The sequence below is a fragment of the Ascaphus truei genome, chromosome 5, assembly GCF_040206685.1.
Source record: "Ascaphus truei isolate aAscTru1 chromosome 5, aAscTru1.hap1, whole genome shotgun sequence".
NCBI lineage: Eukaryota > Metazoa > Chordata > Amphibia > Anura > Ascaphidae > Ascaphus > Ascaphus truei.
The window spans coordinates 296,127,427-296,144,060 of NC_134487.1; the positions used below are offsets into that span (position 1 = coordinate 296,127,427).

The 16,634-nt window shown below is 44.4% G+C and overlaps 1 protein-coding gene across 4 annotated transcripts in view; it reads right to left on the reverse strand.

The window, feature by feature from the left end:
* SCUBE1 (signal peptide, CUB domain and EGF like domain containing 1) overlaps positions 1 to 16,634 on the reverse strand; it is a 245,748-nt gene that overhangs the window by 110,662 nt on the left and 118,452 nt on the right. For 2 of the 4 annotated variants that reach the window (XM_075602785.1, XM_075602784.1), the window contains exon 7: positions 7,522 to 7,611. The exons of the other annotated variants lie outside the window; for them this stretch is intronic. In XM_075602785.1, coding sequence (XP_075458900.1) covers positions 7,522 to 7,611 — 90 coding nt within the window. The remainder of the gene's footprint in view (positions 1 to 7,521; positions 7,612 to 16,634) is intronic. 4 annotated transcript variants of the gene reach the window in all.

Sequence of the window (16,634 nt, forward strand, 5' to 3'; positions counted from 1 at the left end):
GAACTCACAGAGCGTGCATTTGATCTTTGAATAACTGAGTGAATATGATTACATTAAAGATGGCAAGGGAACAAAAGGGAATTCCATAACTAGGTATTTATGGCATGTAATAGAACTTCAAGGTACAGCAGGGCCAGCATTAACTTGCAAAACGGTGCAACTTCCAGGGAGCAAAAGGGTGATGACATGTGTCATAAGAACAGACTGGTAGTGTTTGTGTTTCAGGTCAATGTACTTTTTAATGCTTTCACTCAGGAGTGGCCAACCAGAGATGTGTCACTATATTTGTTCCGGTTAACATGTATTACAGGATAGGTCAACTTCAGTCCTCAAGGGCCACCAACAGGTCACGTTTTCAGGATATTCCTGCTTCAGCACAGGTGGCTCAATCAGTGGCTCAGTCGAAGCAGGAATATCCTGAAAACCTCACCTGATGGTGGCCCTTGAGGGCAGGAGTTGGCCGCCCCTGCTTTAAATGAATCTGGAAAGAGACAAAAGTGACAAGGCCAGGTTTGTAGATGATGTGTGGATAAAACCATGACTGTACCGGCCATCCATCAAGCAGAGGGAAATGAGAATTGAAAACCACATCGTTATTTTATATATCTTGAAAATTAACTTGCCAGACTGCTCAGGGCAGCAGAGAGAATAAATTACAACTGGGCAGCAAATCCAACACTGGTCTCTTTAAAAGATTGTATCTTTTACTAACAAAGAGCAGATGCCTTCCTGATTTTTTATTTTTTTCTCGAGGGGCTGGTGGCTTTTAAATGTGACTGTCATTCAACAGAGTAATATTAATAGACAGCAAATGGAACAATGATAAAGACCATTAACGCCTGACATTCAGCATGAGTTTGTAAAAGGGCGAATCAAAACGTGTGTTTAGTGTAGCAAAGGAAAGCCAGATTAAGATGCAGTTATTATGTTCCAATTGATAAGACATGAATAATTAAACAAAGTTAAAATATAAAAATATTTTACCAGGATTGTACAAATGGTTCCCTAGTTTATTTCATTTTTTTCCCCCTAACGTGCTACTCACCAAGAAACTAGAGCACGAGTTTAGGCCGAGTACACCTTAACTCCAGTGCAGTCTTTATTTACACTGCACCTCGGATCGCTTACTTGTGTTTAACTGAAAATTCTCACCCCTCAGTATGTGGGGTGGAGCTGAAATATATATTTTTCCAATCTGAAGTCTTAGGACAGGGGTGCTCAAATCCAGTCCTCAAGACCCCACTCCCCCTCAAGACTCCCCCCCCCCCAACAGGCCAGGTTTTAAGGATCCCAGCTTCAACACATGTGGCTCAAAGACTGAGCTCTGATTAAAACCTGACCTGAGGGCTGGAGCTGAGCACCCCTGGCTTAGGCTTGTAATATAGTACGCGCTGGTGCACGTGCGGGCACGCGCTCGGCAGTTTGGTTTCTATAGCGCAAGTGGTGACGCGCGCGGCTAGTGGCCGTGGCTCTGACATCACGTTAGGCCGTGCAGTGATTGGCTCGCAGAGTCACGTGCTGCGACAGCAGAGCTAAAATACTAAGTTCTCGTATTTCCGCAGATGTGACGCGCCAATGCTCACGGCCGTGCGCGCGTCTCAGGTATAGCAACGTCAGGCTCACGCCCTGCAATTATCATTGACGCACGCGCACGCACTATACTACAAGCCTTAGGAGTTGATGTCTAAAGACAAATATGGAGCAATTCTGCGGCAAAATAAAATTACACCTCGTATAAAAAAATTAAATCCTACTGATTTTATTGGTATTTTTTTCTTCCCTGGAAACATTACGGTGCGCACGTTTTGCCACAGACTCTCACCACGTTTCCCTTGGAACATACAGTAGAGGCAACTCTTATTCGAACAAAAACCAGTGGCAATTCCCCAAAAAACCCAGGAAACACCCAGGTACATTCTGAATACATGCCTTAAACTTTCCTTAAACTAGCCCCAGCATTTCTGCATTGATTAATGGCCTATCAGATTAACAGCGGGGGTCCCTGGCAGTCCCATTCAAACTGAATTGGACTGCCAGGGATCCCTGCTGTGTTAATCCTATGGGTCGTTAGTCAATGCAGAAATGCCTTAAACGTGCCTCAAACTAGCCCAGAACATACCCAGCACATACCCAGAATGTAACCCGGCTAGTTTACAGCAAATGTTAGAATAAACGTTGCCTCTACTGTAGAACCCCCCAATAGTTGTACCGGTCCCAGCCGGTGTAATGTAGATCCTTTGAACCAACACCGAAATATTATACTGCTTTTATATTTTCATGGTCACGTCAGTAACCTCCTTAGTTGCGCAGAATCACATAAAAGATTTGGTAAGAGGAGCAGAGGAATTAACTTGTACAAAAACCAATAAAAACCAGGAGGTTTGGTTGGGAGATTATAAAGTGCCGCCGGCCAAGACTTCGAGTAGGGCAAGATTTTTTTTTTTGTTGACATTTGTCTAAAAGTGACTAAATAGCTTTGAGGTGAATTAGTGAGACTTGGGGGCTTTGAAGAACAAACATTTTTGTTGAGTCATTCTGGTCTCAACGAGTGATACTTTGATAAGGTCCAAGAGTCAACTGCACCAGGTAATAAAGAGAATGAACGGGACGGCGTTCTAGTATTGGTGGTAATGAGTGAGACTTACTCTTGGTTATTGGATCAAGCCATGGATTATACCAGGGGCGCGCAAACTGGGTTTTCCAGAAAGTTTTTCCGGGGGGGGGGGGGGGGGGGGCAGCGGTTGCAGAGGTCTTCTCCAAGGCATATAAATTAAATGCCAGGGGATCCCGCGAGGCCTCTGTAACTTTTCCTACCTGGTCTTCGGAGACACATCGCCATGGTAACCCGGCGGCAAATGACACCGCATTGCCATGGCAACGTGATGTCATGACGCCGGAGCCAAGCAGGGGTGGGGGGTGCGCGAGCAGTGGAGGAGAGCAGGCAGGGGAACGCAGGGGAAAATTTTGAGCACCCCTGGATTACACAACCACAAAATCGCAATACTATAATCAATCAATGAAAATAGTGGGAGCCCTAATCTTCATGAAAGTTGGGGGAAAAAACCATCACCAAAAAGAGAAATAATACCTAATTAAGAATACCCGGATAGCAGGGTTAATGTAAAGGCGGAGTTTCAAAGCTCACATGGCTTCCTATTGGCCCACGACACGGGAGCTTTAAACCCCAGCTGAAGCTGCGACCAGCACCCTCTACGGAGGTCTGTATCTCTGAAAGCAGGGAGTACCCGGAGATTAAATTAATGGGGTTCAGCTCCAGACACCCCCTGCTTACAATCCTATGTTAAAAAAATAAACCCGAGCGACGTTGATGCACGAACGAAAGCCGACCGCGCGTGCGCCAGTGATGAGTGCCAACCGCGCATGCGCCAGTGATGAGTGCTAACCGCGCATGCGCCAGTGATGAGTGCTAACCGCGCATGCGCCAGTGATGAGTGCCAACCACCCATGCGCCAGTGATGAGTGCTAACCACGCATGCGGCTTTTGCTGTCCTCTTTTTAAATAAAGACTTCTGGTAACCCTATGTTATGAGAGTAATATGGCGAGTAAAAACATGACAGAACCCCTCGCCGTACAGATTTACCCAATACAAAGATGTCAGAACAAACTAGACATTTTAGGGAACGGGATACTAAAGAATCTGGGATTTTAAATGATGTGGACCGCTCTCCCAGTGCGTGAGAATTGGAAGTTATGGGGTAGATCAGGGGCGCGCAAACTTTTCTGTTAGTGCCCCCCTGTCTGCTCTCCCCTCTCCTTACTTGCACTCTGGCTTCGGCGGCGTCATATGACGTCACGTTGTTGCCATTTGATGCCGCATTGTCATGGCGACGCGTCGCCGAAGAGCCGGCTGAGATCCGGTATGAGAAGTTACAGAGGCCTAACACCTCCCCCGACATTTTATTTAAATGCCTTGGGGAAGAGCGCGGGGCCTATGTAACCCCCGCGCCCCCCCCCCCCCATTCCCTAGAAATAAATCACACGCACCCCGGGGAGGGGGGGGGGGGCATATCATACAAATATTCCTTCCCAATTTTGTATCTGAATTATCCTTTTTTTAAATAAAAATGTATTACCAAGAGTAACAGGAGTTCCCCCGGATCTAGCAATACCTGGGTCAGGTAATCTGCTAACAAAGGAAATTGCTGCTTTAATATTGCAGTCTCACTTACACACTAAAACATTGGTATAAATGGACTTTTCTGTACTATTTTGTATTGCAGATTATATTGTTCCTATACTGTGATTTTTGTATCATGTTATAAGGATGTAAATTCCGAAATGTATTTAAACTATGCAACTCCTGCATTCTGTTACTGTATCACATTACTGTCATTCTCTGCCACCAATGCATGTGCAGCCTACAATATAGGGGAAGATCCATAGATCTCTGTTAAATCTGAGCTACCAACGTGAGGTCACCTAAATAGGTCGTTTCCCCCAGTTTAACGAGTATCCTCCAAGCTAATGATACGTCTGTTCGGCAAACTAGCATCGTTATGCTAGCTACATGAGCTGGGATTTTCATTGCGCAGGCGTGTTAACCAATACGCTGAACATGCGCAATGGCAAAACTACACTGTCCGTCCCAATTAGTGCACATGCATTACAGACAGTTCTGCCCCAAAAGAGATGATTTCTGTAAATATTGTATTTTTTGACCTGTACATTTTTTTCTCCCTTTATCGTTCGCACACAGTGAAGTAACTTGTGTGTTTTGTTCACTACTTGTGTCTCTTGGTAATTATTGTTATAACATGTAGACATATTATTGTACACCCATACCCAATACAGTCAAGATTACATACCACGTTAGGTCAGGCAAACATATCCTACCTTTAATTTAATCACTAAAGAGCCATAGTTGAGTTTATTAGATGCACTTCATGACACAATATGAGACGCGCCTCTTGATGCGTTTCAGACATTGATATGATCCATAACATATCTTTGTATGACACATGCAATGAAAGTGTTAAGTCCTATACGCAGTACAATGATTTGGCTACCACTCCAGACCTGCTCTTTTGGCTTGTAAGCTATTCCCAGAAATAACGCTCTGATAATCACAGTCTGGGTGGAGTAACGGCAGGTTGTGATGTGACCTAATTATCGGAACGTTATTTCCCTGCGCTAACGAACGGAGGTTTGTGGATCTGCGATGTTATGCCAACGGCTCATTAGCATACGATATGCAGAGGAGTAAGCAAACGTCCGTTAAAAGTTAGCGATCCGATATTTCTCTGGTTATCACGAGGGCGTCGTAACGCTAATCACCTTTGTGAATATGCGATCCAACTATCGATACGTTAAATGGGGATAACATCCTGATAAAACATTTATTAGATCTCTGAGGCTCTACCGGGTAGAGTCTCCCCCATCGAGAGAGTGATGTACAGATAACCAGGAAAATACTTTCATTACAATCCCACATGACGGATGCTTTCCAATATACAATAATTGCTTTGATAACCTTTTCAAATGGTGTTGTATGGTCTGTGACCAATGTCGCCGTTCTGTCAACTGTAAATAATTAACAAAATAATAAAAAAGCTTCCCATGCACTGGATGTAACAGCCTCAAACACTGACTTTAGTGGCCCATCACCAATCATCTTCATTTATCCTCTGTGTTGCTATTGGTATTTCACTACAGTATTCTCATTAAAAGGACTACAGTGAAGCTTGGAAATATTTCTCAATTCTTTTCAATGTATCAAAATCTACAGCCAAGCCAATCAACTGCTATTCTAAGGGCCTTACTCAATATTATCTGAAGCGGCCGGTTGTGCCGTTATCGGTCAAAAATTCCCATTGAAGTCAGTGGGAGTTTTCGGCTAAAAATGGAACGAACATGCACTTTGGAATACACTGAAGTACCCACTAAACATTACCACCAGTCCTGTTCGTGTGAACCCCTTAATGCTGAATGTATCAATTACATTTTATAGTGCAACTTCTTAGGGGGTTTTGCGCTCAGGTGCGTTAGTGTCGATCGGGCACTACCGCATGGGAACTCCCATTGACTTGAATGGGAGTTTCTGTATGTTTGTGCCTGATCGGCACTAAGCCACTTCGCCAAAGAAGTGTTCAGAAACGTATACATGGTGCTAGGCCTGGAATAGGTCAGAAGGTTTAGCACATGAGTCAGAAGAGGAGACAAGATGATTTTGAAAACGGCTAAACAATATATCCCAGCTTCAAAAGAAAGGTTGACTTATTGAGTCCACTGGACCAAAGTGTTATCCATCAAAATGTCACCAGTGCCCCCAGCAACTACCAGCATTCTTTGGGAAGTCACCCTTGTGGTTAGGAAGCATTTCTGTGACTCAGGATGACACCGGAGTGGAATATATGACTTGGTCTGTTCTCGTCTAGTCAATGGATATACATAGAAAAAACACTGCTCGATACGGGCATCGGCTTTCTGCGATGCTCCCTGTGTCAGATTCTTTTAAGCCTCTTTTAGATTCCTGAAGGTTTGACTCAGTACACAGTCAGGGCAAAGGATTCTTGGTACGTGCATTCAAATAAACACACTATGAAGGGAATTCATCAAATCCAGTGGGTAGAACTGCAAGAATTCACACTGTTTTTCCACTGAGTAATAGCTACTGTATGTAGCCGAGCTGCTCCGTAGATAGATGTCCTTTCACGGTGTAAGTACCTTGAAAGGGGTTAAACTTTTCTACATTCACAGAATGCAACGGCCTGAAATTGTGTGATCACTTTTCCCAAAATTTGGACCATGTTTGCTTCCAGAGACCCCCCTCAAGGAATATTACAGCGTGTTCATTTTAACCTGGTGGATGGAGTGGATGTGCAATAATATTGTCACCATTACTATTGTTTCTTCCATTATACATTACGATGCGTTAAATAGCCACAAATAGCCACGCCTCCCATCGCATCATACTTAGAACAGAACATACTGTAAGCGCGTTAGTTTGCCGCACTGCAAACGATGTACCACGTATTCTGCAAAGTTGGTTGTAGGCAGGAAATCTTTTTATAATTATTTCTAGCAGTGTTAGTAGCCGTATTGAAAAAAAAGCTTCTTATATATATCCAACTCAAAGGACGAGGCTGTAGGAGGGAAAGTTTGTTAAAAGGAATTATAAAAAATAAATAAAAAAGGTAAAAATACAGGTAGTCCTCGTTATCCAACGTTTCACTTTACAACGAATGGCATATCCAACGCTTTACAATGCAACCCTAAGGACTGTTTCTCGACACCAGAATGCGTTATCCAACGGTCACCGCCACTGATTAACATGGGACTCGCTTTACAACGATTTCACCATCCAACGCTACTGTACTTCCAGAACGGATTCCGTTGGATAACCGAGGACCGCCTGTAATGAAATGTGGGTTCACGAGAAGGAAGCTCATTTGCAATCTCACCAGAAAGTTGAAACAAACACACAGACAGGGGGGTGGGGGGGGGGGGGTAATAAAAATAAGTTTCTAGCACAACATGGAGAAGTGGAAGAAAAGTTTTACCCATAAGGAGTCGCCGTTTCACCCGCTTGTCCACATCAGCTACTGACGTGGCATTGTACTCTGAACTCTCAATTGCAGCCTCATCCTTCTCTAAAACACAAGTAAGGGACAAACATGGAGCAGTTGGTTAATCAAAAGCCCAAATTTCAACTGCCTAAGACAGCTTCTTGGCAACGCAGAACCAAAGCCGAGTAGCAAGCTGTGAAAGAATTACATCCCTGTTAGAGTGTGTTAATCCTGTGTGAAAGCCAAGAGAATAAATGATTAGCGGCCAGGGGATAATGGGATGAATTATATACTAAGAAGTCATGAATCTATTAATACACACAAGGCAGTGGGAGACAGTGCACAGGACCAGCTAAGACAGGACATATGCCAAGACTGAAGAAGGGGACATGGAAACAGAGGAGAGTTTCAGCCTAGAACCAGCGGCAGGCACGTAGCGAGAGAGGGTAGAGCGCTCGGAGAATCCGGTGATGGATGAGTATGGGACACACATGACATTGCTTTTAATACAGTGACACAGAGAGGCGACACACAGCATGCAAATAAACAAACAAGAACATTACAGAGAGAAAAAAAAGAAAGAAAAAAATAAGATCAATTTGGGCAGTGCTGGTTGCCTGCTTGTCTATGGAACACATTTAGCGGGACAGTCAATTGTCGCAAAAATAGATTCTAATAATTGATCAACATGCAGTGAAGCAAGAAAAAGTGCAGCAGAAGGAAATGGGGTGAGTTTTTATTGCTTCATATACATCAAATAGTAACAAGTTACATATAGCATAATGGACTACAGTATGTTAGAAGTACGTGGAGACATTTCAAAGGAAGGGAAGGTGAAGAAGATGAGGATGTGAATAAGTCTCAAAGCAAAGTTAAGAAGGATACAAAAAAAAAATCTATCAATAAATAAAAAACAATGATTTTGTTACGCTTGGGGTAAGAGAAGGGGAGCTGCATTGCATTAAAATGCAGGTCACCGTAGGGAATGGTCACATGCAGCAAATAAAATAAAAGGGTAAGGAATAGTCCAGGCAAACAAACAAAATGCATTAGACAAAAAGGGTAGAAGGTATTGCAGACATTTGCAGCCTTGCAGTGAAAATGCAGCACTCAAGGCAGCAAAATCGTGGGATCGTACAAGCGAGACTGGACAGTTCTCTCTCTGGCAACACTACATGGTTGAATGGTGACAAGACATTTGGCAAGTTCTAGATGAGATCAGGCTGCAAAGGAGGCGCTCTTTTTGAGATTTTGGTTTTGTGTATATATTATAGATATGCAAATATATACCGTATATATATATATATATATCTCAACATATTTTGATTTTGGAAGTGATTCGTAAGCTTCAGTTTTCAGACAAGACAGGCAATCAGGAACCATCACCAGAAAGCAGGAGTAAATCAGAATGAAAGAAAAAAACCAAAACATTAAATCATAGAAAGGCTTTTCTAAAAAAAATAAAATAAAGTACAAGGAGAAACTAAACAGGAAGGGAAAATAACTTAACACAGGCAGCAAATGTGACTTACATTACGAGACCAGAGGATGTAAATATGTAATAACATTATTATTAAAATACACAGTGCAAGGACAATGCCATTTGTTTTTTTAACTCGTTATATTGGTGGTTTGTATATTTGCAGAACCACTTGTTCCAAATGGTACCCTAGGTCAGGGGGGGGCTCAACTCCAGTCCTCAAGCCCCTCCAACAGGTCAGGTTTTCAGGATAACCCAGCTTCAGCACAGGTGGCTCAACCAAAGGCTCAGTCAAGGATGTGTACAAGCAAAGACTGAGCCTCTGATTGAGCCCCCTGTGCTGAAGCAAGGATTGATTATGCCACCTGTGCTGAAGCAAGGATTGATTGAGCCACCTGTGCTGAAGCAGGGATATCCTAAAAACCTGACCTGTTGAGGGGGGGTTGAGGACTGGAGTTAAGCACGCTGCCCTAGGCAGAGGCCTGTGCATCGCAGGTGCCAGGCTTTCTATTCTTTTCTCTATTAACATGGGAACGTAAGTATAATAAGCCAGTAAATGTCAGAAAAGAATGCACCATTCTTCGGAAAGTAACAATTGTAAAAAAATGTAACGCAAGATAAATATGGAAATAATTTATTTTTTTAACCACTTTCTCTCCTTACAGTTGGAGACAACGTTACTGTGTAAGCTGTGCAATGCACTGGGAGGCCATGAAATAATTAGGCTTTATTAACAGTCAATTGGTTCCTTAGGTGCTGAAAACTAGCGGCCAAGCAGCTTTTGCAAGACTTTGTATACAGGAATGGAGCAAACACATGATGTGTTCTTAATTCATTTTCTTTACATTTTCATTGTATACAGTAATCACTTCTGTTTGCAAAGATACAATATTAGCTACAAAGCATGGTTTATTTACAGACGAGACGGGCTTATTAGATGACAGGCATACAGTATCAAACAAAAACCTTTCTTAACAGGTATAATACTCTGCAGTCACAAAGTTGGATAATGGGTGGCGGTCTTTACAATAATTGCAGGATTCAAACATCCCAATAAGAAATATTGCATTGGATGAAATGCCTTTATTTAACCAAGACCATGAGTAGCCAACTTCAGTCCTCAAGGGCCACCAAAAGCTGAGGGTTTTAAAGACATCCCTGCTTCAGCACAGGTGGCTCAATTGGTGGCTCAGTCAATGTCTGAGCCAGCCACATATGCTGAAGCAGGGATATCCTTAAAGCTGCAGACCAAACAATATCCTACATGTGTTTTTTTTTTTTTTTTAGTAAATCAGTTCTGTACTGTGAGAAAATACTTGTAGCATATTTTTTTAAAACAACTTTATTACATTTTTAATGTAACGAGCATTTTTTGTTTCTATAGCAACCATTTACAAAGTCACATCCCTTCCCTTTTCTGAAACAGGCTATGCCACACCCTTTTTAAGCCCTGCCCCCTCTCTAGCAGTGCACCAATTGCATCTAGTAACTTGCCTGGTCACATGATCTTCGGTCCTCCTATATCGCTCTGACAGACATTTAGTGAACCCCTGAGCTGAATCTTCGCCGATCAAACACAGGAGAACAGATTGATCGGCAACTAAGCTAATGACTTATTGTGTGGATTGTATTGGTGTACATATTAAAGGGGAACATTTTGATTTAAAAAAAAAAAAAACCCAGCAGCTTGGACTGCTGCTTTAAAACCTGACCTGTTGATGGCCACTGAGGACTGGAGTTGGCCACCCCTGCACTAAGAAGTATAAAAGATTGACAGTATAAGATACAAGACTGCACTTGATTATGCATCAGGATACTTTGCTTCTAACTATGGCCTCCATTCAATATGCTTTAAAGCTGTGTTCTCTGTGCTAGGGAAGCCATAAGCTCTGTTCATATAAATGCATCTTCAAACCCCATCAAACAGTAAGCTAGAGAACCTACACCCATTCCAGCCTGGGAATTTGTACACCAACCCCAGATATTACGGTCATGCTAATTACAATGCATTGTGGGACTTTTTATTATTATTATTATTATTGACTGAAAATCCCAGATTGCATAAGCATGTGAATAAAAAAAAGCCAGGGTCGTAATCAAGTGTCCACATGTAACTGGTCGGATTGATGACATGTTTATTTTCGGAAACAAAATACCAAATCCACACTCTATCAAACCCGTTAATGAAAATCTGTTGCCACTTTTATTGGTTGAGTTTTATTATGAAGCTTTTGCTTTAAAAAAAAATAAAAAAAATAGCCGCAGTTTTTATAGTGATGTTAAACAACTTTATTATTCTCAGTCTAAGAAGAATGATGTCATACTATACTTTTGTATATATATATATACTAGCTGAGAAACCCGGCGTTGCCCGGGATGTGAAGTGTGAATAAGTATGTGTAAATGTTGTATGTGAAAGTTGTAATGTGATGCCAATGTTATGTAATATTAGTTAGAATTGTGTTTGTAAATCAACAGTAGTAGAAAGCACATGTATATGAGGGCAAATGTTTGAAGTGTATGTTAGTTGTTACGGTAGTTATTTTTGAAAATGTTATTGTTGGAAATGCTTCTTGAAAGATGCGAATGTCCATTGTTGAGAGGAGTGTATTTGATGTAATGTTAAAGTGTGTGTTGTAAAATAATGTAGTAATAAAAGATGACAGTAGTGTATTGAGTGTCTTTCATTTTTTTGTAATTTCTTATGGCAATATGTAGAGTTCATGGAAATTGAGGAAAGTCAATGTTCATTGTAATGCTTGTTTGTAAACGACATTTTTGGTAGTTCCAGTTGGAGCAAAGATGTACAATTGTTGGGGGGATCCAACTCTAGAGCACGCAACATATAACTGGCCGTGGGAGAAACATGGTGATTCTAAGTTGATACCAGTGCACTTTATAGATTGTCCTTGTGCTTTGTTAATGGTGATAGCAAAAGCTAGTTTGATGGGGAACTGTAGCCGTTTGAAAGTAAAAGGCATGTCTGTAGGAATGAGTGGAATGCGGGGGATGAAGACATCTTGGCCTTTGGCGTTGCCAGTTAAGATAGTAGCTTCAATTAGGTTGGGCATCAATGTTTTTATGCACAGTCTGGTTCCATTACAAAGGTTAGGTGTGTGTAGGTTGCGAAGTAGCATGATGGGTGCTCCAACTTTGAGGCGAAGATGATGTGGTGGCATCCCTGATGGTTCGAGGGAGTGTAGGAATTCAGGTGGATAGTTAACGGCTTCATCGCAATCCACAACTGTATCGATTGAGTTGTATTGAGTAATTGTGTTTGGAATAATGTCTTGAATTTGATGATTGATGTCATTGACAGAAGTATTTTTGGCAGCAAGGATGGCTCTTTCACAGAGCCACTGGTGGTTTGTGTAATTGTGTAAGAGATTTGGATAGACGTGATGTATGAGATCTTCAAGTGATGTCATCATGTGACAAAAATGTGTGGGAAAAGCAATTTCACCTGATGTTAAGTCAGTAGGTAAAGTGCCTTCACCTATTTGAAGAAGTGTGTGTGCAAAAAGTTGTTCATTTGAGTGGCCGAGAAGTTGGACTCGCATATTGGTTGTTAATGGAAAATGTTTGACATGTCGACATAAAATAGAGGATTTAAGGCATGCATGAAGTTCGTCTGCTGGTGTGGATCGTGGTATGACTGGAAGTGTTTGTCTGAAATCACCAGCTAAAAGAATGACAGCACCACCCATTATTTGTTTATTGTTACGCAAGTCTTGCAAGGTTCTATTAAGGGCTTCAAGTGCTTTTTTATGCGCCATGCTACACTCATCCCAAACAATAAGTTTGCAAATTTGAAGAACACGGGCTTGGCCAGATGTCTTGGTAATATTACATGTTGGGTTTTCTTCATGAGCAATGTTTAGTGGTAATTTAAGAGCTGAGTGCACAGTTCTTCCTCCATCCATAAGAGTGGCTGCAATGCCAGATGATGCAAGTGCAAGTGCAACATGATTGTGCATTCTTATTTCTGCAAGGAGTAAATTTATGAGAAATGTTTTGCCTGTTCCACCTGGAGCATCAAGAAACAGGATTGCACCTTGTTCGTTGTTTATGTGCTGCATGATGTTGTCATAGGTGTTAAGTTGTTGTGGAATTAACATTGGTTTTCTTGTGGCAACATATTCTTGTAGTATGGAAATATTGTATTGTTTCTCTCGCATAAGGTCTGTATTGAGTACATCGTGATGATGACGTTGGGGAGCTTCTAGACCTAATTGAAGTAGTGTTTTGTTATTGATAGAGAGACATGTATCTTCTAACAATATGAGTACCTTGTTGAAAATGTCAGGTGAAAAGGTAACATTGAGTGATGGGTTGTGTCTCTGTGCTTTGTGAAGTATATCTTCACTCATGTGAGGTAGCGGGATAGGGGGAGGGACATTGGTGGCATGGTGTAGCGGGGTAGGGGGCCTCGCGGTCCGGTTGCGGTAGGGAGATGTGTGAGGTGCAGGAGATGTGAGGCGTGCTGTGCGGTTCGCGGGAGCTACACTGTGTGAGGTGAGGGGTATTTATTTGTGTTTGGTGTGCGTTTGTGTAGGTGTTGAAATGTTGTGTGTGTTTTTGTTTTGTGTTAATGTTGGCTGTGTGTGTGGCAGAATAGTGTGTGTATGTAATTATTGTGTGTGATTGTTGATTGTGTGGGGTGTGTGTGTGGATGAGTGAGTGTGTGATGTGATAGTGAGTGTGTGGTGTGTGAGTGTGTGTGTCAGTGTTGGTTAGTTGAGTGTTTGTGTGCAATAAATTAGACAGATGTGTAAATAGTAATGTTTTGTGTAAAATATGTTATTGAAAGGAAGAGGTGATTTATTGTGCTAGTTGTGTTAGTAGCGGAGGTGTTGTGTTGTTGTATATGTTTGTGTGTGGTGGGATGTTGATGTGCAATGGGAGTGGGTGGTGAGACGTGTAAATGTGCATTGTATTCAGTGTAGTGTGTATGGTGAAGGGTAGGTAATTGGAACAGTGGGTTGGGTGTGTGTGTTTGTTTAGTGGTGGTTGTGTTGTGTGTGGTAGTTAAGGTTATGTTGAAGTGTTGTTTTGTGTGTTGTATCAGCAGAGGAGGTTGGTGTGTGTGTGTGAGTACGTGTGTTGCGTGGTTGAGGGCGTGTGTCGTTGCTGAGTGCGTGTGTGTGTGCATGTGTTTGTGTATTTGTGTGTGTGTTGTGTGTGATGGTGTGTGGTGTGTGTGAGAGCATGTGTGTATGTGGCGTGTGTGATGGCATGTGTGTGTGTATGACGCATGTTGTGTGTGTGACGTGTGTGAGTGCGTGTTGTTGGTCATAGACATGTTGTAAATTGCATGTTTTTGAGTGTAGTGTGTGTATTATGAGGGTGAAGGTGAGGTGTGATTTGTTGTTATGTGTGGCATAGAATGACAGGATGTTTGCGTGTGTGTGTGTGTGTGTATGAGGGGGTTTTGTGTGGGTGAGTGTTGTGTGTGAGTGGTGGTGTGAGAAGTGTTTTAGAATAAATTATACAGACAGTGAAATTGTTAGGAAAACATATTTTATTGTAAGGAACAGCTGAGTTTCAGTGGTAGGTGTTGTCATACAGTGTGTGAGGTAGCGGGAGTGACATTGGTGGCATGCTGTTTGACTGTAGTCCGCGGCGTCGCGGTCCGGTTGCGGAGGGAGATGTGTGAGGTGCAGGAGATGTCAGGCGTGCTGGTTGTTCCGCGGGAGGTAGAGTGTGTGAGGTAGCGGGATAGCGGGAGTGACATCGGTGGCATGGTGTGTGGTGTGTGTGAGAGCATGTGTGTATGTTGCTGGTGTGTGATGGCGTGTGTGTGTGTATGAGGCATGTTGTGTGTGTGACGTGTGTGAGTGCGTGTTGTTGGTCATACACATGTTAAAAATGGCATGTTTTTGAGTGTAGTGTGTGGCATAGAATGACAGGATGTTTGCGTGTGTGTGTGTGTGTGTGTGTATGAGGGGGTTTTGTGTGGGTGAGTGTTGTGTACATTATACAGACAGTAAAATAGTTAGGAAAACATATTTTATTTCAACGAACATCTGATTTCCAGTGGTAGGTGTTGTCATACACTGTGTGAGGTAGCGGGATAGGGGGAGGAACATTGGTGGCATGGTGTGTGAGTGTAGGCCGCGGCCTCGCGGTCCGGTTGCGGTAGGGAGCTGTGTGAGGTGCAGGAGATGTGGCGTGCTGTGCGGTCCGCGGGAGCTACACTGTGTGAGGTAGCGGGATAGGGGGGGGACATCGTTGCCATGGTGTGTGAGTGTAGGCCGCGGCCTCGCGGTCCGGTTGCGGTAGGGAGATGTGTGAGGTGCAGGAGATGTGAGGCGTGCTGTGCGGTCCGCGGGAGCTACACTGTGTGAGGTAGCGGGATAGGGGGAGGGACATTGGTGGCATGGTGTAGCGGGGTAGGGGGCCTCGCGGTCCGGTTGCGGTAGGGAGATGTGTGAGGTGCAGGAGATGTGAGGCGTGCTGTGCGGTTCGCGGGAGCTACACTGTGTGAGCTAGCGGGATAGGAGGAGGGACATTGGTGGCATGGTGTAGCGGGGTAGGGGAAATCGCGGTCTGGTTGCGGTAGGGAGCTGTGTGAGGTGCAGGAGATGAGGCGTGCTGTGCGGTTCGCGGGAGCTACACTGTGTGAGGTAGCGGGATAGGGGGAGGTACATTGGTGGCATGGTGTAGCGGGGTAGGGGGCCTCGCGGTCCGGTTGCGGAGGGAGATGTGTGAGGTGCAGGAGATGTGAGGCGTGCTGTGCGGTCCGCGGGAGCTACACTGTGTGAGGTAGCGGGATAGGGGGAGGGACATTGGTGGCATGGTGTAGCGGGGTAGGGGGCCTGGCGGTCCGGTTGCGGTAGGGAGATGTGTGAGGTGCAGGAGATGTGAGGCGTGCTGTGCGGTCCGCGGGAGCTACACTGTGTGAGGTAGCGGGATAGGGGGAGGGACATTGGTGGCATGGTGTAGCGGGGTAGGGGGCCTCGCGGTCCGGTTGCGGAGGGAGATGTGTGAGGTGCAGGAGATGTGAGGCGTGCTGTGCGGTCCGCGGGAGCTACACTGTGTGAGGTAGCGGGATAGGGGGAGGGACATTGGTGGCATGGTGTAGCGGGGTAGGGGGCCTCGCGGTCCGGTTGCGGTAGGGAGATGTGTGAGGTGCAGGAGATGTGAGGCGTGCTGTGCGGTTCGCGGGAGCTACACTGTGTGAGGTAGCGGGATAGGGGGAGGGACATTGGTGGCATGGTGTAGCGGGGTAGGGGGCCTCGCGGTCCGGTTGCGGAGGGAGATGTGTGAGGTGCAGGAGATGTGAGGCGTGCTGTGCGGTCCGCGGGAGCTACACTGTGTGAGGTAGCGGGATAGGGGGAGGGACATTGGTGGCATGGTGTAGCGGGGTAGGGGGCCTCGCGGTCCGGTTGCGGTAGGGAGCTGTGTGAGGTGCAGGAGATGTGGCGTGCTGTGCGGTTCGCGGGAGCTACACTGTGTGAGGTAGCGGGATAGGGGGAGGGACATCATTGCCATGGTGTGTGAGTGGAGGCCGCGGCGTCGCGGTCCGGTTGCGGGAGGGAGATGTGTGGCGTGGAGGGGAGGGGGGGTTTGAAGAGGCAGTCTGCAGTGTTTGGTGTTGTGTGAATGTGTGTGTGTGCTGTGTTTG